Source organism: Melanostigma gelatinosum (assembly GCF_949748355.1).
Source record: "Melanostigma gelatinosum genome assembly, chromosome: 9".
Classification (NCBI taxonomy): domain Eukaryota; kingdom Metazoa; phylum Chordata; class Actinopteri; order Perciformes; family Zoarcidae; genus Melanostigma; species Melanostigma gelatinosum.
In genome coordinates, this window is record NC_136642.1 from 22,703,994 (window position 1) to 22,729,248 (window position 25,255).

Here is a 25,255-nt window from a genome sequence, read left to right on the forward strand (position 1 = left end):
GCAAAAACTATGTATATATGGTCGATGACATGGTGTGTGAGTAGCAGACTTGCTGTGCGTAATGGCTGCGACCGAGCGCACGAACGAGAATGAGAATAGCTCATTTACGCAAACGTTGGTTGACGGTGTCGGAAGAGGAGGATAAGGTTTGTACGATAAGTACTAGCGTTTTCTGAAGGCAGGAGCTCCATGGTAACATCCGCTAGCACGTTGTCGGGTCTGTAATGTGTCTCTTTCCGTCGAGATGCTGCAAGATACGACTTGCAGCGGTTATGGCGACTTTGGACAGTGTGTGTGTGGGCTCCGTTTGTGGAGAAACCATAAGAAATGAAAGAAAATCTATGATTTCTTTGCAAAGATGAGGATTTTGGGCATGCTGGCATACCAAACACGGACATGTTTTGTGACGTATTTGCGCAAACAAGCCGTAGGACCGGAAGGGGAGGGGATCGAGGATGCCGGTGTTGAACAGGCAAAACCCTTGTTAAATAAATGAGATGATACAATGTGATGATCACAAAGACATTTATTATCATGTGTATGTAAACCTGCATACACAACAAGAAGCCCAACAGGCTTTCCCACGAACGTTGGATGTTTCGTCGCTACGTGTCGCTTTATTTTTGAAGGCTTCAGTGCTTCGTTTGATAGCATTAGCTCACATTCCACACACTGAGCACTCGGCTCTGCCTCGTTGCCTCCGTTCACAAAGCCGTACTTAAGAAAGTCAGGGTTGTACTTGCACACACATTTAGACTTTTGGGGGGTATGGCACCACTGTCGTCTTCATTTTTTCTTTTTAATAACTTATCCATAACTTTCGCTACAGGCTAGCGGCTAGCTGAGTGTCTTCTTCTGCTTATTGCAGCTTGTTAAACAACTGACTGACGCATTACCGCCACCAGGTGGTGGGAAGCTATATTGTAACTGAGCGTCTCATGGATAACAGTGATATCTCTGGTGTCTTCAATTGATAACCTATGCGGTCCCGCGGCCCTCGCGGCCCACAGGTGCAAAACTGAAAGTTTTTCGCGGCCCTCTAGGTGGCCCTATGGTTAAGAATCACTGGTTTATAGAACTGAACATGTGAACCTACATTTCTTGCCGTTTGCTTTTATTAGCTGCCAGAGACATAAAATAGAAAACAAGACAGAAACAAGAGCGCCTGCTATCTGTTACTTTGCTTCTGTGCTTGGCCCTGTAATAAATGAATGAGTGAATAAACTGGGACTCTGCAGACCTTGAAGTGTTGATGGTTGGGTCGAGCTGAGCAGGGTCAGTGAACTCAGAGTCCTCCCCCTCCCAGCTGTTCTCCTCCAAGAGAGGTGGGTCTTCCTGGAACTCGTCCATCTCGCTGAATGTGTATGCTTTGTATTCAATAAGACTGAACCAAACGTCTCTTTAGTTTTTAATTGTCATTATTTATTGCTTCATGAACTACACATGCTCACTCTTCCATGACGTGAAAATAACAAGTAAATACATGATGTATACAACTAGGTTGCAAATGAACCCTAAACACCAAATATCAGATGAAATAATCAGCATTAAATACATCTATCAATAACCTAGATAATTAACAAAGGCACAGGTAAATATGACTAAATCTATGGTTTAAATACACTTATACTGCCATCTAGTGGTAGAAAGGGTGAACACTTGCTTTTACGGTCTACACTCAATCAAGTCGGGCACAAAAGAAAAAAGTCTAAAGAGGACAAAACTTCAGCCACACTTGTAGTTTACAGATCGAGGTGAGACCGACGAGTCATCAAGACCGCCCTGCTGCTAACAAACGGTGGACAGTGGCAGCAGCTGTTCCATCAACAGGACGGTCGCTGTACCAGCTACTTCTTGCATATTTGTGAGCACAAAGGGAAACACAAAACAAATCTATGTCCTGACAACTTTAACAGTTTATTAAGGTCACTTCTTACATACAGAATTTCTCACTGATTGGCCTGAACCTAAAAAAAGATTAGAGGTTACTGTACATGTGAATACTGTGGTGTTATACAGACAGATTGAGGCCTTCGACAACTCAAACAATATCTTGGCAACTCATGTTCAATTTTAATACCAGTGTCAGAAATGCCTCATACAGAGCCTAAAATGTTGGATCAGGTATTGGCGTGTACACAACACTATGCAACGATCAGATCAGCTCATTCAAGCTACAGAGGAACAACAACACGTGTCAGTTGCTACAGATGTGTGCATCCTCATCAGTACTGCACAAGTGCAAACCAGTACGTCACACCTTTGGTTAAACACTCTGGTGCGCTCTATGTTTTCTCTGATGATGCTACATTGTGAACAACAAATCTGTGTTGAACTCAGCAGGAGGAGAGCTAATACATATCAGCTGATCGGAGGTTGCATTGAGTAACATCATGATGCGTTCAAGCTCTAGTCAGAAAAAATGAGATTTGGGCAAATGCAATAAGGTAAGTATGATGTGTTCAAATTTAGTCTGGTGAAATGTAGTTTTTGACTAGAAACTTGAATAAAGAAAGTTGTTTGAAGGAGATGTTTTCACAGCAATATCAAATATGTATTTGAGAGGGAATTATGAGCTGTCTTTTTTGGATATTTACGCACTGGTATCTGAGCAGTACTCGGCTGACACGTAGGTTCAGGTATCAGAATCGAAAAGGAAAAAATGGTGTCGGTGCTTCTCTATTTTTTTTATCAATTTCTTTGGGTAAACAGTGAATGGACAACGTCTCAGTTAGTTAGCATTACTGAGTGACAGCTCAGCACAACTGTCCCCAACATCTGAACACTAGAGGGCACGTTTCCGTTTCAAACCTCAGAGGAAAGGAGCAGTGAAGTGCTGCTCATGTTGGCTGGAGATGGGAGCCGTGTCAAGTTAAATCAAGAGGGCACCAGAGGGGTAACAGTAGTCAGTGTTTACCCAGTATTCAAGGTGCCTGGTTGCTAGGTTACCCGGAGGACAGGTCCCCTGCGGGGTCGCTCTCGTCGGAGCCCCTTCTTGCGACAACGTCCTGTAAGCCGACCAACGACATGTCCGGCTGGACCTCCTCTTCGTCCAACTGCACCAGAGGCTCATCGCTCTCCTCACTGGCCGCTTCCTCGTCCTTCTCCCACTCCGCGTTCTGGTTGGATGCTTGGCTGGTTGTGGGAGGGGCTCGGGTCGATTGGCTTCTGGAAGATTCAGAGGAGCAGGACTCGAGATCTGGACCTGTTGGAGAAGACATCTCTCAATTCACTGAGTAACTAAACCTTGACTCTCCTCGATAACACTAGAGGTATTAATAAAACCCGAACAATATCCATCCCGACAGCTGCATGAGTCGGGGTTACCTGAGGTCAGTGATGATCTTGTGCTGATGCCATCATCATTAGTGGAGTTGAGGAAGTCATCCAGAGCCTCCTGGTCCGATATGTTAGTTACTGTCATTTGATCCAGAACACGCACATCAGCTCCTGTTGGCTCTGCGCACGCACACGCACACACACACACACACCTTATTTAAGCTTTACATTCAACTGACCTTTTCTTCAGGTCAATAACAGTCATAGCAGATGACAAACACTGATACCACATTGGAACACTAAAGTGCACGTTCACACACCCACCCTCTCCTCATCACCCCTCTCCTCAGCACCCCTCTCCTCAGCACCCGTCTCCTCACCACCCCTCTCCTCAGCACCCCTCTCCTCATCACCCCTCTCCTCAGCACCCCTCTCCTCACCACCCCTCTCCTCAGCACCCCTCTCCTCAGCACCCCTCTCCTCACCACCCCTCTCCTCAGCACCCCTCTCCTCAGCACCCCTCTCCTCACCACCCCTCTCCTCAGCACCCCTCCTCACCACCCCTCTCCTCACCACCCCTCTCCTCAGCACCCCTCTCCTCAGCACCCCTCTCCTCACCACCCCTCTCCTCAGCACCCCTCTCCTCACCACCCCTCTCCTCACCACCCCTCTCCTCAGCACCCGTCTCCTCAGCACCCGTCTCCTCAGCACCCCTCTCCTCAGCACCCCTCTCCTCAGCACCCCTCTCCTCACCACCCCTCTCCTCAGCACCCCTCTCCTCACCCCCAGTCTCCTCACCCCCAGTCTCCTCACCCCCAGTCTCCTCAGCACCCGTCTCCTCATCACCGCTCTCCTCACCACCCCTCTCCTCACCACCCCTCTCCTCACCCCCAGTCTCCTCAGCACCCCTCTCCTCAGCACCCAGTCTCCTCACCACCCTTCTCCTCACCACCCCTCTCCTCAGCACCCCTCTCCTCAGCACCCGTCTCCTCAGCACCCGTCTCCTCAGCACCCGTCTCCTCAGCACCCCTCTCCTCAGCACCCGTCTCCTCACCACCCGTCTCCTCAGCACCCGTCTCCTCAGCACCCCTCTCCTCAGCATCCCTCTCCTCAGCACCCCTCTCCTCAGCACCCCTCTCCTCAGCACCCCTCTCCTCAGCACCCCTCTCCTCAGCCCGGCTGTTCTCTGTCCTGGCTCCACAAAGGTGGAAGGAGCTCCCCGTTGACATACGGACAGCAGAAACTCGACACGTCTTTAGACCGAAAACCCATCTGTTCAGAATGCACCCTGGCTCATAAAAAATAAAAATAAATGGTCAAATCTTTGGGGGGTTTTATCCACATGGCTGAACGCACTTATTGTAAGTCGCTTTGGACAAAAGCTAAATGAATGCAACGTAATGTAGTCGGCGAGAATGAGCCTACAGGCTGACTTCATGACTCACAATCAAAAAGTCAAGGAAGCAGTTTATGATATGTTGAATTCTGCATGAATATTATACAATGCTTAGATGTATTATCCTAATATTAACCAGATCAATATAATGGGTATGGAACAGAAGACTTTTCATGATTATTCTAAGATTGTTTCTTGGGCAGTTGATGCCTGTATTTGACAGTGATAGTTGAGACAGACGTGTGGGGAAAGACAGTAGGGGAGTGATATGCAGCAAACAGTCTGAACCTGCGACCCGCTACTGAGGGCATTTGCACCCTAACCACTCGGCTATCAGGTCGCAGTGTCACACAGCTGCAATGAATACATAGTAACTGAGACTAACTGTTGACTATATCCAGTAGCTGAAGGAAGGTGCAACTAAACTAGAAACTGTATCTAATATGCGTCAAACTGTCGATGGGAGATGTTTCATTTAGAGATCAAACTCATTCAGGATTTTCTTGATTAAAAAAAAAGATCATAGATCTACTTCACTTTTTGACAGAATTAACATTGTGCATGCACATCCGATGCATTTGCCCACGAATAATATAATACAAGGGACAAAAAGCACAAGAATGTAATTTAAAACATGTCTTTAATGGGCTTTTTAAGAGAGTACAATCGTAATGTTATATTCACAGAGAGATATGGACTGGGAATATTGTCCCGGTGTACATGCAGCAGATGATCTAATGACGACACGATGACCACACAAACAGACCATAGATACAGATGTATGTTCACTTCCTTACCTGAACTGATGTCGCTCACATTCACATCTAATAGAAGTGCAGAGAAAAAAAGAAGAGGGGCCAATATTTGTAATTTTCCTCAACTAGTACTTCTACTTGAGTACTTCTACTTGAGTACTTCTACTTGAGTGGTTTTAAGGTACCAACCCTTGACTATGACACAAGACTGCTGTTTATTTAAAGCCCCAATTTAGTGTGATTCAATGCATTTTTAAATGTATAAACACAAGTGTGGAACTGGTTAGCAGATCCTTGTAACTTTAATTTGCCTTAAAGGTCTCTTATTTCCACTGATGGTTTCATTGTCTACCAACAACAGGAAGTAAAAGCTACAGCGAGCCGTACCTCTGTGCTGTAGGAACCCAGTGGACAGGTACTGCTGCACGTCCTGGTTGAAGGCCTCCTCGTAGACTTTCTGGCGTTCCTTCAGTTTCTGCTGCATGGCCTGCTCCAGCTCTGCCACCTTCTGAGCATGCTCAGAATTCAGTTCCACTACAAACAGAAGCATATCCTCTAATCTCTATCGTACGATGGCATTTAAGGGGCCATTGTAGGTGAAAAATCAAAACTCTTTACGTCACACTACTATCAGCAGTGTTGGTCAGTTAGTGTGTCTGCTGTTAGCATTTCACATGATCAACAGGTTCACCTTCCTTTAGAAAGATAAGGCTTCTCATGGGTATATTACACCAACACACTTCACCAACCAGTCAACCTACTGATTCTACTGATAGTAACTACAGGGGAAACACGTCTTTCACACGGGTGATGTGGGTGTTGGGCAACTTTGTTCCCAAATGAAATGATTGTAATGATTATAAAAAAGTCATGTGTTTAACCGTGTTTTGTCTAATTTGGTTTATACATCCCATACCGCTAAGTGTCGCAGAAATTGAGACATTACAAAAGAGGCAAATAATTCACAGCATTGTAATGAGGTAGTAAAGGAGCCATTATTGTGCAGTAATGTAACAAATGTGTGTAGAACAGCAGCTCACCTTCCAGCACCTCCATCTCCCTCCTGTTACAAGACAGAGTTAGCATTACGTTATTCTAAAGATCGTTACTCCATCTGTCATCTCTTGTTATGCCGAGGATTCCCTCCGGTTCATTGATATATAGTACACAGATACAAATTAAAAGGGACAAGTGTTTAGGATTGCAAACAATTGTTTCCTTAAATCAGTGCCAATGCAATGTTTAGTTCAAGTCACAGATTTTTCTTTTCAGAAACTATTTTTTAGAACTTTCTAAAAAAATAAACAGGTCAAAACTCAATATGCTGGACAATAGCACAAAAGTACTTCATCATAACATTCGTTGTAGTAGTAACAAATACAAATCTGACTAAGCAATCGAGCCAACTTTAAGCAGTAAACAGTTTTTGATAGTCGGTGTAAAAACAATTCAGTTGGTACTCAGAAAGCGTCGAGGGTCAACAACGAGCTCCTCTCACACATTTAAACATTCATGCACGTCTCCTACCTCTTCTTTTTCTTATAGACTTCTAGTTGGTTGACGTGATGTTGTTTGACCGTCTGTTGTTCACACTGACAACACAGAGTCTCCAGGTAGACCAGTCTGCTCTCCATCTCCTCAAAGTCACCTTCCAAATGAGCTGCAGACCCACACCATCATATTTAGCACAACAAAGTCATACATTTCATCCTCTGCATTCATGTTAAGTTTTACACAATCACCTAAAACATGTGTGTAATTTAGTGTAGCAGTGTATTAAAGAACAGGAAATAAAAATCGTCCACGGTCAGCATGATATAACTTCTGTAGTTTTCTTTAACAGACCATCATTTACACCCGCCTCACGCCGGGATTGGCCAGCTGTGCTGAGCTCTCTTTTTTCCTGCCCATTCTTAACAAAACTGCTGTCTGAACTAAACATTTTGGATTGACATGGGCGGACGAACTAGTTCAGATCGAGATTACCCCGACACACAGCCCCTGTCTCTTTAAGGCACAGCTCCCAAAAAAGCCCAGTCTACTCCGATTGGTCGGAGCTTGAACAAGCTCCACCCACCAACTCCAAACGGGGAGAGCGGTGTTCCCGGGTCTTTAACAACGGCGCTGCCAGGTCCTCGGTGACCAGAATGTGAGCTTGGTTTGTCATCAAAGTGCTTTTCCTTATGCTAACTCCTCTTCTCGCTTCTTAGTTTCTCCCAATGAGACGTGAGATGAAGACAGGGAGGGGTCGAAATACCTGGTTCCATAGAGTTATCGTTATGTTAAACAACGGCAGTTTCTTCTGGCGCGCTGCATTTATACATCTCCCCACTTGATTAAAGACTTCCGCAAAAGATTCACCTGCGTTTCCTCACTCTGAGCTAACAGAGAAGTTAACTGAGGGAGAAGCCCCCTCTCTCCTCGAGGTGCATTGGAGGAACCTGCATGACGGTTGAGGGGGAATCATTTCCAGGTCATGGTAGGAAAGAGGCCGCAAGGAAGCACAAGTTAGCATAATAAAAAGCACCAAGAGTCTTTCTCTGTGGTCGCTCAAGCCCACAGCAGCTAGCTAACACTGCTAACACTGGCCCTTCACTTTGATGCAGAGATAATTTAAGCCGAGGCTGGCTAGCTAGCCCGCGAGGTAGGTAGCATTAGCAACCTTGTTAATCTAAGGATTGTTGGTTGATTCACAATTACTTTGGCTTTGTTGCATGAAACTAAACGTGTCACTGTGAAAAGTGAAACTTTGTAAGAAAGAAAATATACATATCTATCGAAGTACAGGATCTGAATACTATGAAGAGTGAGTACAACTATACAGAGACGGCACATATTGAGGTCCACTGTTTGACAATATGGCACCGTCTGTTGTTGTTGTGGTGGACTGGCTTTATAAGACGGGAATGAAACAGACTCCATACCTATGTTAGCAGTGATGGCGTCTAGTTCACTGATGAAGGTTGGCAAGCTTTGCAGCTGTTCCTGTAGTTCAGTCAGAGCTGTTCTTCTTTTCTCCCAGTGCGCTGAGAGCATCACTATGTCCCCATCTACCGCCTAACACACACACACACACACACACACACAGGTAGGACAGAACACAACCGCTCCTGTCACTGCTTCAAAGTAATCACAACCAGCAAATTGGTTGTCGCTTTGTTGTGAAGCAGCTACGGTTTTCTGTAGCCTTTAAGGGAATTCTTTTAAACCTATTCCCCCATGTTTTTTTGTTTAAGTGACTAATGGGGACCACAACTATTTGAAATAGGTCCAGTATTGAGGGAGAGCGCTGAAACCGACAAGCGAAACGAGCTGCGAAGGGCAATTGCACAGCGACAATGTAACAATGAGCCCACTAAAAATGCTTGTTTTTGCCACTGACAGGCTCAGATTGCTATTTTAAGTCTCCAACAACATTAAGGAATAAACCCGAGAGGAATGAAATGTTTTTCTTTACCTTTCCCTGATCCGGTCTGTTTGTTACTGTGTCCAAGAAGTTCTGCTCAAGGAAAGGTCGCATTGTGAAATCTGAATATGGGGCACTGACAACAATCTGAGCCAGTGGCAAAAACAAGCACTTTGAGTGAACCAATTTCAAAAATTGTTGTCTTCATTTGTCACTTAGACACAAAAACAAGGGAAGATGGGGTCCAGATTGACAAACGCCAAAGTCTCCAATTAAGTCACTGACATTGGCAACTGCTATCTCCTCTGTGTATGAAAGTCTGCTTAAAGATCCCACTATTTTCCAGTGCTATCGTTTAATCAGGGCAGAAGGTAAAAGCAGATATTGATTATTTTCTCTTAATTAATCGATAAATCATTCGGTCCATTAAATGTAGGTAAAGAGCCTCAAGGTCCACGGTGACGTCTTCACATGTCTTGTTTTGGAATAAGAGAGAGATAATAAAATGTCCGTAGATTGACCCATAAATGAATCCTTTCAGCTCTAGCTTACTGTGTTAAAAACGTGTGTGGACGAGCGTTTCTCTAAAATATTAAGATATTTGAGTATAAAACCAGGTTTCTGTGGAGAGCCAACACTGATGTCTGACAGTATTCCGTGAACCTGCTGCCACGACTACAACGTGTACATGTGTTTGTTTTTATCTGATATTCCAGATCCATTAACACACCACCGTCACCAGAAGACGCTTCCTTATACATTGTGAATCATGAATGGTGTCTAAAGAAGTGAACAGAGTGTGCTGGTCCTACCTCTGCAGTCTGAGCACAGTCTTTGGTTCTTTTATGGAGCAGAAACCAGCTCTCCTCATACCTGAAGAAACACATCGTACACACATAAACACACCCTCCATATACATCAACGCTTCTGGAAATTGACTGTGTGTGTCTGTTCCTGTACTTGTTACATAGTGAGGACCGTAACAGAGCGAGGACATTTTTACCGGTTTGAGGATTCAGACTTGGTTTTAAGGTTTGGGTTATAACTAGGTTTAGGTATAGGTTAAAGATTTAGTTGTGATGGTTAAGGTAAGAGGCTAAGGAATGCATTATGTCAGTGTCCTCACAAAGACAGAAGAACAGTGATGTGTGTGTGTGTGCGCGCGTGCGTGTGTGTGGACCTGCTGAGGAGGTCCAGTCCAGCGCTGAAATGAGGAAGGCTTTCTTCAAACCTGAACAACAGAGAATCACACAATGTTGACTAATGATTGAATAATGTGAGCATTCATACAATTCAGAGATTGGAGAAGAAACAAAGTCAGGGTTTCCCCATGAGAATCTTTCATGTGTGAAATCACTGACAGTTAACATTTAGCAGGTCAGTGTAAATGCAGCCCACCCCACACACAAACGGGTTGAGACCTAAAATTACCCGGCCACACCTATGATAAGTCACAATCCCCCAAAAAACATATGATTACAAGAATAATAATGTCGATCTCCCTGTCATGCCAACTGCCTCCAGAAATGATACAAGTGCGACTGAAAGCTGAATTGTCAGTTTTGCTCTGAAGGTTGGTAGAGCAGTTTAGAAGAATGTTTGACCTCGATAGTAAGACCTTTAAATCACAGTTAACACACACACGCACAGGTTCTCTGCTCACCGGGGCTTCCTCCTGATTTTGGTGTCTCTAGATTTGTCTCCAAGGGTCTTGAAGCTGGAGGGAGAAGAGTGAGAGAGACAGAGAGAAAAGTTCAACGAGGATGTAGAGCAATGTTGTCTTTGCACACCAAGTTAAAAACATAGTAGTATGTAGCAACATGGGCTACATTTGTATAGCACTTTTACCAAACGTGTTTCACAGTATGTGATGCTCATTCAACTTTGTCCACACAGACGGGACCAAGCTAGCATGCAAGGTACTGGACTAACCAGTAACTGGGGTTCAGTGTGTTGTTCAAGGATACTTGATATACAGTATAGACACTGAGGTAGCCAGTGACACCAGGAGCAGCTGAGGTTACATGTGCCGACAAGCCAACACGGATAAAAAGGGAAATGTGCTTTTAGAATTCACATTGTTGAAATTTGGATAGTTGTAATTCCATAGGCCAATTAGTTTGATATTCAATTGATATGAATTCGTCATTATTGGTACTTTTATTGCAGTACGGATGTAGTGTACGTCTAACGTCCTCTCTGAGTAGAAAATAAAAGTCGTCACATGATGGTCAGCTGAGAGCAATATCCAGGAACAGCTAGGACGATAACAAACTCAACGGAGTTACTCTGCAAATTACATTCTCAGTAAATGTAACTAGCACAAATGTAAGCAGCACACTAGCGTTACAACGTTAGCCAACATAGGTGCTAATCACATCTCAATTGTGTCATCATTAAGTGTACATGTGCTCTGCGACGAGGGCTACCACACACATCTCGTATATCGTACAGGCGAATGAGTGGGAGGTTATCACAGCTAGCTAAAGAGGTTAACGTTATGTCAGAATGCAGACCAACCCCGTTGTGAAATCTTGCTGGACCATGTGAAGTCTTTCTCTGAAGTTTTCAAACATGATGCCTCTCAGTTCCGGTTTCTTTAACATCTAAAAACAGTAACGTGAGCTTTGGCCTTAACTGTCTGTCACTGTGCACTGGCCAGCTAGCTAACGTCAGTTGTAAGCTACTTGCTCTGGTAGACATCCCTGTTATTTTGTCCTGAACTCGGTCTCCCAGGCAGCCCCTCCTTTCCTCCGCGTCTTTCGAGCCTGGTGACTCCCACACCGTTAATATCTGACAGCTTGTGCAATATGTTGTAATGTAGACGATATGTGGTGGCGTTATGTATGCTGTAGCAAATAAATATATATACATTTAAGAAGACCGAGAAAGTCTGCCTGAGTGGAAAAGCTGCCTGAAAGGCTTAACTCAGGCTGGAAAAACATCTGTACTCATCTTCTGTTCTAGCTGCGCAACAGCGCCCCCTTCTGCCTCTGTCAGTGCCTCACAGTCCTGTGTCAGGGTTCAGACAGAATGGATGTCCTCTTTCGGTTTTTTCTTCTTCCCTTTTCTGGAAAAAATAAGTCCCAGAGCTGCCCATGATCTGGTACAATGGGCCACTGTTGTCCCTCGTGAATCTGGTCAGAAAACCATCATTCTATTGAGAAAAAAACAAACTGCTTGTCCAGCTTGTCCTCGTCTCCCCCACTTAACTGACATGGTTTCTTTACAGTTCTGTTGTCCATTTTCTTTTCTTTTTTTAATGTGGGTCAAACCTGGTCCTCACATGTGACAATTTGAAGGAAACCCTGACATAAACCAGCCTCTTGGAACAGGAGTTCCTCCTCATCATCCAGCCCTCATCATTTTACTATTTAATAAATCAAAGACCACCTGACAAAAGATTTGAAAGACTTTCATCCATTTTTTGGTTTCTTCGTTCCCCGTGGAGGCATGTGAGAAAAACAAATAGTTCTTTATGAACTCAAGGTAACACTGGGTGATTAATGAATAAACAAAGGGTCATGTTGTGGGAGAAGTATTCCTTTAAGGGTTAAGGTTAACATTGTCAAGATGGTATGATCTTGTTGCAATGTGTGGCTTCAGTTTAAATGACTTAAATGCACCCGGCAGATAAATATGCAAAGTGATTTTATTGCAAATTCTCATTCAAAAGATTCACATTTATACAGACTTTTTCTTTTTACAGTTTCCTTAGATGTCGCTGCACAAATATTTGTCCTTTCATGTGTTCATATTCCATTGGGGATGGAAGAGTTTCCTCATCTTACCAAAAAAACATAACTTACACATGAAACATGAAATGACACACAAGTTGTATAAACTTTTTGTTTTGTTTAAATCCTACACACATTGGCTACACTGATAAAAAATGTGCATTACTGACCAATGTATTGACTCGATTTATTATATTTTATACAGCCATAACATTTTACCACTCTTCTATTTAACCTCTCCTAAATCAGTTTATGAACAAACTAATAGCACCTGACGTAGTCCTAAAAGCCTTCTAACGTGTCAGTAGAATCAGTGATATCCAGTGTGCGCACACATCTCCTCCTATTTCTACAAGTCCATATTTTTGCTATTTCAGAGCCACAAACCTCAGTCAGATAAAGGATCAATGAGTCAGGCGGACTAGACTAGACTAACATATTCTGCCCCTGCACTCTCTCTGTAACGAGTAACGAGGGGAGGGGGTATGGCAGGTAAACGAGGGGGGATGGCACCCCCCCTCGTATCGCCTTACTACCCCTCGTGAAGCATCGACAAAAACGTGTTAATGGTACGTACAGTACGGGCATTACAGGCTTCAGTGGAAGGGGTAAATAAAAAAACGTTTGTTCTTCACATGTTACTTAACAAATAAACGGCACAAAAAAATGCAAAAATACACGCCTGCGAATATTATATGTCTAGGACTTTTATTGTGAAAGGTGTGACTTTTATTGTGAAAGGTGTGAAGTGGCAGGAGTGGATCTGGTCTGCGCTGCCTTAATCAGGGCACAAAGAAGGAATGTAGTTTGCGGTCTTGGTTTTCATAACTGAAACAGCAGTTTGAAATGACATATTGTCATGTGAATTAATCGGACAGTATGAACGATTTAAACCGGTTCCATTGTTCATATGAGCAAGTACTGTTTTAGGAGAGACTTGAATAAATGTATCCTTATATTCTGGTGAGAAACCCTTTAAATTAGCGACCTAGACCATCCCGAACAGATTATTCCTGTTTCGATAAAAAGGCAGGACTGTATTGTGACCCGACTACCAAAAACCTGCCAAAAAGCCCCAGAGCGTTGGCACGTAGCAGTGTGCACCACAGCTTTCTCTACGTAAGCTACTAAAAACTGCACAGCAGACCGACTCGAGTTCAACGATGTGCTTTGATTAAAAAAAACACAACTAAAAAAAAACACACAGTACCTTTTCCATGTGAATTATACAAAAATATCAAGCTATAGCTTCAGATACAGCAGGGAAGTATCTGAAAACTGTGACTTTTCACCATAAAGTCCATTAAGCAACGGTATCTTCCATTACAACACGTCTTCAAACGATATATTTCACCCCTATGGAATTAAAACAATCACACAATCATTGACAAATGTAGAGAACAGTACATAGTCACTGCGTCACTATCCGACCAGCCAACAGCCATCATCAGGCCGTGCTTAAGATCAACAGTATTCAATGCTTTTTAAAAAATACCTTGCCAATGGCCTCCGACATCAATTCTCAATTCAGTGAACTCGTGAACGTTTTCAGGCGTAGCTCAGATGTTTGTTAGCGCTTCAGAAGGGTTCTGGGGCTGGTCCTGGTCTTTATGGCTGAGGTAGTAGACTTGGTCTGGGTTAGGCCCTTTGCGGAGGCCTTGGAAGTGCTGGAACAGCGACTGACAGGAGCACTGTCCTCTGTCGGTTCCCCCGTGGTCCCCTCGGAAGTGTCTTTTGCAGCACCTTTGGAATTATGGATAGAGTAACCGCTGGCTGGAGAAGTACACTTGGTAACGTTCTTGTTAGTACCCTTAGGAGTGTGCTTGGCAGAATAACTGGCTGGTGGGTCAGTGCGTACGTGTGTGGCTGTCACTGAGTTGAGAGCAGCTTTAGTTACAGTAGTCCTAGCAGCAGCAGCTCTGGCAACAGGCCTGGGATCAGCAGTCCTGGTAATTGTCGTAGGGGTTGTGGATGAAGCGCGTGGATTTCGCTGGAGTCTTTTTTCTCTCGCATGTCTGCATGCGTCCTCCCTGACGGGGCTGAGGTCACAGTTCGTGGTGATGTCGGCGAGGTTGACCCTTTCTTGAGAGGGCTCCAGAGTAGAGACACTGTTCAAACTCAACTCTCCAACGTTTACCTCGGCCTGTAGGTCTTCACCAACGCAACTGCCCCTCTCTGGTCTCATCTCTCCAACACGGCCACATGCATCTCCTTTTGGTTCGTCGTCGTGGCTACCGTTGATTTCAGCAATGTGACTCACATCTTTATCACAGTTGTCCTCCCTCTGCAGGATCTCACTATCCGATGGGACATCGCCATCATTGTATTGCACTGTCCTGCACTTCTTTGACGAAGTGCCGTCCGAAGGAAGGCCGTTCAGTCGTGGGGGGCTGTTCAGTCGTGGGGGGCTGGTGTCCGGTGGGAGGCCTCTCCGTCTCCTGGACGACCTCAGTACCCCAGGGTTCTCACCTAGCGTCCTGATGACTGGGCCGTTAGTCAAAGGCGGAGTCCTGCCTGAATGTCTTCCTGAGTTCTGGAGACCGCCGAAGGTCTTGGGGTTGCGATAGTAGTCGGAGGCCGTTGGGCGGTGGAGGGGAAGGTGCTGATTGCGAGGCAGCTGGTGTTTGCTGTTGGTTTCCTGGACCCTCGGTTTACAGGTATTGCTCGGCCTTGTGCAGGGTCTCGAGGAGCGTCTACTGGCCATTCCCGTGCTCGGCTTTAACGTAGGAACTGACCGGACGCAGGAGGTTCTTTGTTCAGAGAGTCCAGTCGCCATCGCAACCTGCAACGGAAAGAGGTCATGACAGCATGATGCAGCCATGAGTCCCAAAACAAGGAAATAAGTTAGCATTTTTAGTTTCCGGTTCCCTTGCGTTTTTGGTTGGATGCCTGAAATAAGTTCTGCTATTAACACAAGCTGAAGAGAGTATAACGTTTTGTTGCATCAGGCACAATGAGGTCAACGGTCCAGCTGCCAGTGATTTCTATCTCCTCTCTTTGATTCCAGGGCATTGAACATATTGAACCACCAAGAGGGGAAGATATTGGATTGACACTTGAGATACACTTCAGCCGATGGGCCTCACCCAGGGTTTTGAAGTGTTATGCTGTAATCCAAGATATATAATGTAGAATTTGGGACCTATGGTTTATGAGGGCCCCTGCCTGATACCCCTCCATAGCCCCTCGTTCTGTTCTTGCTTTGAGAGGTTTCAGCTTTTTCTTATAGATCTGGGCATCTTTGATGAATAATGACGGTGTGCACAGGTTTTCTGCATACAGTGATTTGAATGTGATGTGTTTGTTTCTTCAGCTGCCATTCCAGTTGAACCATGTATGCTCAGATGAAGGTCCTTTAGACCGAAAGCACTCTGCAGAGATCTAAGTGTGCGGCTATATATTCTATTAGTTTCAACTTTTTGATCATTCCAGCCCCTTAGTTAAGATCAAGCCAGGTGGAGCCAAGTTTTGTTCTACGACGTAAAATACAACAGTAAATTCCACTTTGAAGCTTTTACGCATCTTAAAAAAATGCCAGCGAGGGGCTAAATGAGACTAAAGTCATCAAGCCAAACACCAGTCCTCCTTTAGCTTAGCGGTGGTGGTAATGTGGACTCACGTGACCGTGGTATAGTTAGTTTATAGCCCAACGTGTGTGTGTGACGACATAGAGAGGAGACTGTTTGTTCTAAACAAAAATGGCGACTCCTAAGGCGGTTAGCATAGCTGCTACAATAGCATCAGTTATATCAGAACTGGAGAATATTACATAATTGAAAGGAGAGCAGAGACTGACACTGAAGGCTTTTATCGATGTAAGAAATGTTTTTCGCTCTTCGACCAACTGCCGCCGAAGAGTCAGAATACTGATGACACAAACGAGACACCTTTCAGACATACAAGCATGAAGAAAGGATGATCAGACCTTGTTAGTCCTCCTGACCTGGAGGGAGAGCTGGCGAGGTCTCAGGAGGTGTCTCTCAGCTCCCTCTCTCCTGTCCTCCTCCGCCCCCTCCCTCCTCCTCCTCCTCTGCTGCTCCTCCTCTCTCCTCTCCCTCTCCCTCCTCCTCTGTGCCCGGGCGGTTAAAGGGCAGAAGGCGCTGACCCCTGCAGAGCCTCCAGGCCTCCCTCTCAGAGACTTAAAGTCTCGCTGCGCTGTTGGACAACAAGACAGAAAAAAATATATTTATCTAAGCAAAGAGCAAAACGTAAGGAAAGCATTTTGTAGGATGAATTAACCTTTTTATCGTGAAAGTTGCCTCAATCATTAGAGTATTTAAAAGATATACCACGCTCACAAAGACTGACGTGACTGGATCTAAAGTTACGAGGAACTTTCATTTTGTGTTCGTTTTGGCGGTCCCTGTGGAAAAAGCGATACTGTTTCCATGAGCACCAGACTCCCTTTAGAAAACCTCTTATTTTACTGCAGCAGGGGTCTGATTGGCTGCCCCTGGCAGTCCTGGTTCTGATTCTCCCGTGCCTCCCTTCCCTCCAGCGGGCCCAGCAATACGGCCTCGTTCTCCAGCAGTGGTGTCGTGTCGGCTCCCATCGGGGACCGGTGGTGCAGCGAGGCAAAGCTGTGCTCCTGGAGGAGGAGCGGCTGCTGGCCGGCGTGGAGCTCTCCTCCTATCGCTGGAGCTTCCGACTGCAGGACAAAGGCGTCAGTGAAGCTGGATCTAGGTCGATGGTGGAGGCCCCGCTGGAGTCTGAGCTGAAGGAGCTTCAGGTGGACTTGTATCTGAATCTGACCAGGTGGCACCAGTGATAAGCATTAAGAAGAACTATATAGAAATAGCCAATCTTCTCGCTGATGGTCTTGTTTAATTATGTAGGTCATAAAGAGAAGACAGTATTAAATTTAAACAGTTTCATCACCAGTAACTGGTAGCTGGGTGGGTGCCAATTCGCTTCCAGGGAAAACTGCTGCCCATGCACTATATACTGTAGCCCACTGCTCCTAATACTAGGATGGGTGAAATGCAGAGGCTTAATTTCACTGTGTGCAATACGATGTGTGACAATAAAAGTTTCATTTTTCGGTAAATAAATCCACCCTGAACCCAATGTGACTCCTCACAGGCCGACACGCAGACAGGTCAGAGGACGAGTACCTGTGCTTCTACTGAATAAGCTCATGGTCTTCCCCTCAGCTGCAGTCCTGTGATTGGTGGAGCGGCAGGAGGTAAGATGCTGAGCGCCAGATGGCTTCTTCGCTCGTCCGCTCGCTAAGAAAGCCATGTTGCTAGGCAACGCTGCTGAACCTGAAGTGAAAGAGGAAATGCCTTTGTTGATTTCGGAGGAGATACAGTCTGGCAAACACAAAGAACTGTGGGATTCCCATGCAGCTCGTAGTTTTTTCCTTTATTCAAAGCACATTAACTGAAGCTGATCTTCAAACACGGAGAAAGGATCTCTGACGATCCAGAGATACCAGATGAATTTAAACACAGCGGTGCATCGGCCTTTCTTCATCAATTGATCGGTTCTTGTCCACACAGTAACGGTGGCATGATGAAGTGGAGCCGAGCTCCTGGCACTGACTCAGTTCAGACCGCTCCCCGTGCGGCTCACCTCTCAGACAGAGGAAAGACAAGAAGTCCTCGGTCTTGGGCCGGCGTCGGGTCAGACAGGTGACCACGGCCAGGTTGTGGGCGTGGTTGCTTCGTGGCGGTGTCGTCGAACCTGCTGGTCCCGGAGAGCTGGGAGGGGACTGGGCGAACTTCCTCTGCGCTTGCAGCCGTGGTCTGTGCACACACATGTTCACACAGTCAGCGGCCAGTTATCAGGTACACATATCTGAAACTAACACAGTCCTGCAATAAATCCTTCATGAAGGTTCTAATGCTTCTTTGTAAGAAGAGAATTAAACAAAGACAAGTTACACATGCAGGTGTATCTTGTATTTTGTGAGGCTAAATAACAGCAAGACCTCTCTGTATAATTCAGTAACTATGCCGAGTGTACATTTAAAAGAGGGATCTAAATCAAATATTTTCCATTTGATTGGACCACTAGAAAGTGGGCGGGCTTAGAGTTTAGCGCGATACAGCACTACATATGACTGGTGGCTCCACGCACATCCCTCCCTCAACAGTTGGTAGATCAGGAGGAGGATGATGGAGAGACGAAAGGGAAACTTTGCTGGTTCTCAACCCGGCTTAGTGTCACCACAGTGCAGGCTGTACATGCAGATGAAACCGTAACAGGAGCTACAGACGCTCTCTGTAATGGCGTTATTTAATACAGATCAGATTTTAAAAAGGGACAGTGCGTAGGATTTGGTGGCATCCAGCGGGGTGGTTCCAGATTGCAACCGACTGAATAACCCTCTGCCCTCTCCTCCCTTTCCAAGACTGAGGTAATGTGGGCCGCTGTGTGGAAAACCGTGGTAGCGCCGTTCGCCTCGCTCAGAGACCGGCCTTACCATAATAACACAATTTTAGGAGCAACGGAAGTCAGCCGGCGACTTGCGTAACCACGGTTCTGCACTCTACCTCACGTTACCGCAGCTTCACAAGCGCGTCGGATAATGACGTGGCCTTCAGGTATCGTAAAAACGTGAAAGGCTCTCTCCAGAGCCAGTGTGTGGTTTGTCGTTCTGGCCTATTGTAGAAACGTGGCGGTGCAACATGGCGGACTCCATGAAGGGGACCCGCTCTCTATGTAGATAAGAAGGGCTCATTCTAAGCTAACAAACATAACAACGATTCTTAGTGTCAGGTTATTATACAATAATGAAAACATAGTTATATATATATATTATATTCAATGTCTGCGGATAGACCCCCCTGAAGTGCTACACACTGGCCCTTTGAGGGTGAGTACTACGGGGGGAGCACAGTACACCTTTTCACCAACTGTTTATTGGCAGACAGGCATGGCCATGCAAACAGGCATGCAGAAACGCACACTGGAGCAGCTGACCTCTTGCTGGCAGGGTCGTCCTTGTGGCGGTGGATGCCAGCAGGGCGCCGCTGGTTAGGGCGTGTCTGTAAGGACCAGCTCCAGCTGGCAGACAGGACGGACTGACAGCGGCTGATGCCATTAACCAGGGAGCCTTCAGAGAACAGTTAGAACTTCAGTTACTTCCATGAAGCCGTTTCACTACTTTGACAAAATGATCAACAATGTCATGTCAATCAAAGCACCGCGAACAAGACTAAAAACAAACAGCAAATGACGTACTAGAAATAGTTTGTAATGCAAACGACGTTGAAACGCTTTGTGTCAGGTGGGACATGAATAGTGAGCTGCTGGTCACAGCTAAAACAAGAAACCAATGTTAAAGCTTTCTTACATGGATAAAAGTGCAGGAGGATAGCTGGTTTAGGTTAGCGGTTAGCAGTGGTATCCAGGAAAGTCCTGCCTGGCTAAATAACAGAGCTAACAGCTAACGTATGGAGGTTAGATTATGATGCGTTCAAGCTCTACTCAGTCAAAATAAGTGTCGTGCAAAGGTTAATTATAACGTGTTGTGTTCAGATGTAATCTTGTAAAATGCATTTTTTTGGCAAGAAACTTGAGACAGATCATCGGGGATTCATAACAAATTAGCAGCAAACAACATGCAAACCGTAATGAAGGAGTGGATGTTGCCGTGTTGAATTGGGAATCGACAGTCGTGGAATTTCCCTGGTATTGGTATCGACCTCTAAATTCCTGGTGTTATGACATTATACCCAACAACCAGAGTCAGTTGGAGGTCCCTGAAGCAAAATGTTGGGGGGGGGGGGGGGTCCGTATGATAATATAATGTAATGTGTATCTATTTATGGGTCCATGACACAATGAAATGCTGAGAACCACTAGTTTAGATAATGTGGATGAACAACTCAAGCCTGTCTCAATGTCTGACTGTGTTTAGCCTGTCAGATATTGTCACTGTGTTCGCAGATCTCAGCAATTCAATTTGTGAGTACAACATTATTATTACTGAGAAAACTGGGTCGTGAAATGGATCTTTAAAAGGAATTTCCACAGTAGAGTGTTGCTGGTACTGACCTCTGAGGCTTGTGGGAGCGTGCGACCGGAGCGTCCTGGCCGTGACAGGAGGGCTCAGCAGCGCCCGCGTGTTCCCGGGTGCGCAAGTGTTTTTCACCGAGTGCTTGTGCTGAGGAGCGTGCACATGTTTTGCAGTTTCTGTGTATCTGGAGTTCGGCAGCGTCCGTGCGTTTTGTGTTTTATGCGAGCGCAGCATTCTGGTCGATGTTGAATTCTTCTGGAACGAGTGTGTACTTTCTCGTAGGTGTGCGTGCTGCACAGTGTGCGTTATTTTCCCTGTGCACATTTTTGATTGCGTTTGCACGTTCCGTAGTGTGTGAGTGCATTTATTCGTTGGCGTGTGCGAGTCCTGAGACAAGTTGTTTTTTTGCCCTTTGCTTTGTATGCGTTTTGAAATGTGCATATTTTGTGTAGTTTTCTGCACGTGCGTGTTCGGTGGCCTGTGTGCGGCCCTCTGCTGTGGTGCGTGTGCACTCTGTCTCGCGCGTGTAGTTTTCGGTAGTGCCTGCGTCTTTCGCTGTAAGCGTGCGTTTTTAGACGCGCGCGTGTGTATGTGTGAGTGTTTGTGCGTGGCGCGGTGCGTGTCTCTGAATTCCCTGAGGGAGAGGAAAAGAACTTTGCGGACCAGACGTTCTTCACACCAAGGCATCCCATCACTGATGTCCTGCAAAGGCACACACACACACACACACCGTTAGCTTTGCTCACACAGGATCATCTAGAAATGCTCAAACTATCTATTACGATCGACATTTAATCCCCTTTTTACCTCTTAAAAAAGAAAGTTGTCAGTCAGCTATTGCTAGTGGGCGTAACTGCACAATTAAATACAGTTAATTACCCACGATAGCACTAGCCTAGTTTGTGTATGTGTGTATATGTATGATGTTTCTTTTTTTCAATAAAAAAAATGTATCACACAAAATGATAAATTTGGTTTATAAATGCACCTTCTATTGACACTTAAAAGTCTATGATCGCTCTAGAAAAATGGATACACTGGTCTGGTCTTGACGAATACCACTTTATGTGTGAGAATTATCATATGCCAGGTTTTGGTGCATGTGCATCAGTTCTACATCGGGCCTCTGTGGTTTGAGCCATCACGCTGTCTCTCTACAAAGGAGTGAGAGACACGCAAGTCTCCACACGTGTAAACAGGGTTCATACACATTTTGACCAATGGATTTCCATGACTTTTCCATGACTTTAAACCAAATTTCCATGACCAAACATTTTGTGAAATCTCGGTGTATACATGAAAAAGTGAGAAAATGTAGTATTTAAAATAACAATGAGAATTCCAAAGCATACAGTGTACCTTAAATGACACAAACGGATGAGAGACAATAGTTTGATTACAAGAATAAACATTTATAAATAGACTCTGGTTGACAGGCATTCATAACACTGACACATCAATAAGAGCTTTAGTAGGTAGTAGCATCCAGCTCGTGCACATATTGCTTTCCCTTTTGCAGTGCAAAGTTTTCATTGAACCCTGTTACCATATGGCTTCATATTAACTTCCACTGTTACTGCAAAGCTGCTAGAATTGTGGCCTATCTTCTATTTCCAATTAATATGCATTCAATCCAGTTCAATTATTTAAATGAAAATGATAATCTACTCTGGCTGCGGTAGCTTATCAAGAGTAAAATAATAGCTGTGATCTATACACACCTCTGCATTAGCAACCTGCTGAAATGAAGGTACAGGCACCTTCACCCTCTCATTGCTTCAGGGTTCTTGAGAGCAACGTGGGACTGTTGGGACTGTTGGTACACTGGCTGTGGTCATCACAGTGAACAGTGTGATGAGAGGGCATGTGAGCCCTTGTTGCTAGAGTTCATCTCCTTGGAGCAGAGGCTGCATTCAGCATACCCTGAATATCAATGTATTTAAAACACTGTGACAGCAGGAAGCTGTACTCACGTCTGTTTAGACCTCCACCTTTATCCAGGCCCAGCTCCACCTTTATCCAGGCCCAGCTCCACTCACATCTCAGCCCTGTGTCAAGCTGCGCTACACAAAGAGCCCCCTCTTCCTGAAGCTCTCTGACCTCATCGTCTCATCAGTATCTGGGCCTCATGTTTCGTGGTCATGAAAGTTATTCTGACCACGAAATCGTCCTCATTCTACTTTGAGTTAACGTTAAAACAAACAACCTGCAACCAGATGCGCCGGTGTTCCGGTTTAACGTCAACGAGTGACCGCGTGAACTGAACCGGAACACGGGAGGGGGGGGGGGGGGGCTGCATGGTTCATCACGTTACGTTTTTTCCTTCTAAATTGCGATAATGACTAACGTTAACAGTCGACAAAGTTCCGTATGCAGTGGACGTTAACTTAACCAGCAAGTCTGAACTATAACGGAACTTAAACTTTAAAAGGAGGGAAAGACGGCGTTGACATCTGAGCGCTGATTGGCCAAGACTCGACACGTCAAATCAAAGATGTTCTGTTGCGAAGATCACCACATCACATTTTCTCCTCGTCTCACTCCAATCTGAGAAACGCTGGCTGGCAACTCAGCGCAAATGAACGACATGAAAATATGAATATAACAAATTTCCATGACTTTTCCAAAACCTTTGGGATTTTATTTTTTTCCATGACTTTTCCAGGCCTGGAAATAACCATTTTAAAATTCCATGACTTTTCCAGGTTTTCCATGACCGTACGAACCCTGTGTAAAGGTGATTCGGACCCAACTGCTGTCAAGGATGCCCGGTCTAAATGTTGACTTAAGGAGGAAAGACATTGCACTCACATATTTCTTTTTGATGATATTCCGTTTGGGTCTGTCTGTACTCATCTTGCCAAGCGGACGCCAACGGGCACATGAATTACAGAAGCCTGCTTCTGTTGATTTTCACACTCTCGCTTTGCTTTTCGCCGCAGGTGTGAAAATGTAGATTTCAACCGCTCAGTTCTGGAAAAGAAGAGTCAAGAAATATACATTACAAAATATAGTGAAGCCTTTTTCTCTTAAAATGTTATTTTGACTTGATGGTCAAAAATAAAGACACCAACTATTTTTTTTTTAAATGCACAACAATCGGTACAAATGCAAAGAGAGCTGTAAACGCAGTCATATTCTAATTAAAAACACTGGCAGTAAATGCAGTAAAATCTGCAGAGATTTAATATAAACCCTTTGGATCGTGGAAACAAAAATGATTGAGCGATTACCTGACTTTGGCTAACGTGAACCAGCTGTCAGCATGTTTCGTGAGTCACTATTATATAAGTATTGTGTTGAATGTGATTGAGTCAAAGTTGTTGCATTGCTGTTATTGTGACAACAGCAGCAAAACAAAACAACACATTTGAGAAATTTAGCTTTTTTCCTATTTTAAAAAGACTTTCATATACACCCATGTACATACTGGGCAATCAAAAGCATTGTTTTGTATCTGTATACTTATGTCGAACCCTAACCAAAAATAGGAAATGTAAACTTTTGTTAAAAGAGTATTTCCAGGCTCCAGTGTTCTGATAGCTTCCACTAAAAACAGTGTATTAACTGTGTTTCTTCTTATAATGAGGCCTGGACTCCCTGCTCCCATCCATCAGCAAACTACTACACATTCACAATGGGAACTGCCAGTCTTGCTCAAGGGCACCCAGATGGAGGGCTGGTGATGTGGGACAGCAGAACACTGACTGCATCTTAGTTGTGGCAAGTGCACTATGATAATAACATACTGCAGACTAAACCTCCCATCGGCTGCAGTGGATCATCTATAGCTTTAAAAGGGGAGATGGGGAGCGCCTCGTGAGAGGGCGCCGCTTTAAAACACGGTGCTTGTTAATGCCAATGGACACTTGACGTGTGTGTAGCATCTGCATCAGTCAGGACGTGCAACAATGATGATGACAGCGTATCACAGCGAGGATTTGACTTCTAATCATGTCAAACGAAGCTAATGTACAACAATGAGCGTCCATTCACCTGCAGCAGGATTACAGGTGCCTGCAGCCACCTTAAATCGATACATCTGTCAGCACAGGGTGTAATGGAGAGTGTGGATGGCAGCCTACATTTCTGTGTAACTGCTACGATCCTGACCATCCTGACCATCATTAAAGACGCCTAGTGATGCAGGTGGCTGTGCGTCTCTATTCTGCTCATACTAGTCCTTAAAACAAAGCGAGTACCAAACAATAATCGATCACCCACCTCCTGCAGGATTACCGGCCTACATCACGAGCACACCGGCGACAACCTAAGCGAACGGCACACGGACCCACTCACACTTTTTTTTTTAAACAAACCCCGGAACAACGAATCACGTTAAAAAAATATCCCTGTGGCTCCCGTGTGCCGTTATTCACCTCGCAGAGCCGTTAGGCCCGGTGTGCCGCTTCGGTCTCGGCACCTGCACGGCTGTCGAGCGCAGGGAGGCAGTACCACTGCGGTCATGAGAGCCGCCGTATCCGAACCGAGGCCTGCCTGTATTTTATTGCGCGTGTATTGTTTTAATTACGGTCGGTTCAGGCGAGGACTTCCAATTCGCTTAGTGTGCGTCCGTCACGTGACCCGGAAATCGGTCGAGGTCCATCATCCCAGTAGTTCTAATCGATTAAATGGCAATCACCGAAGTTCATCCTTTCTCATCCCTCGATCCTGGCGTCACACCGAAACCAGTACACTCGTTTGAAAGCACGGTTA

At 45.2% G+C, this 25,255-nt stretch overlaps 2 protein-coding genes across 3 annotated transcripts; both read right to left on the reverse strand.

Annotated features, from left to right (window-relative positions):
• Window positions 1-1,461: 1,461 nt before the first annotated feature.
• On the reverse strand, window positions 1,462-11,514 carry LOC306781671 (dysbindin-A-like). Of its 2 annotated transcripts, XM_079274619.1 has the most exons (11): window positions 11,357-11,514; window positions 10,500-10,553; window positions 10,017-10,067; window positions 9,649-9,709; window positions 8,355-8,487; window positions 6,958-7,090; window positions 6,471-6,493; window positions 5,818-5,964; window positions 5,473-5,499; window positions 3,328-3,459; window positions 1,462-3,205 (listed from the first exon to the last, which is right to left on the reverse strand). In XM_079274619.1, the coding sequence occupies exons 1-11, from the start codon at window positions 11,440-11,442 to the stop codon at window positions 2,946-2,948; spliced, it is 1,107 nt and encodes a 368-aa protein (XP_079130745.1). In that variant the 5' UTR covers window positions 11,443-11,514; the 3' UTR covers window positions 1,462-2,945. The 2 variants fall into 2 exon arrangements, with proteins under 2 accessions (XP_079130745.1, XP_079130746.1); XM_079274620.1 differs by lacking the exon at window positions 5,473-5,499.
• A 1,048-nt stretch (window positions 11,515-12,562) lies between these two features.
• Window positions 12,563-25,041, reverse strand: LOC306782116 (uncharacterized protein). The gene is made up of 8 exons (XM_079275311.1): window positions 24,919-25,041; window positions 23,351-23,512; window positions 20,578-21,241; window positions 19,501-19,633; window positions 18,148-18,320; window positions 17,688-17,837; window positions 16,499-16,728; window positions 12,563-15,355 (listed from the first exon to the last, which is right to left on the reverse strand). The coding sequence occupies exons 2-8, from the start codon at window positions 23,393-23,395 to the stop codon at window positions 14,144-14,146; spliced, it is 2,607 nt and encodes an 868-aa protein (XP_079131437.1). The 5' UTR covers window positions 23,396-23,512; window positions 24,919-25,041; the 3' UTR covers window positions 12,563-14,143.
• Window positions 25,042-25,255: the final 214 nt, after the last annotated feature.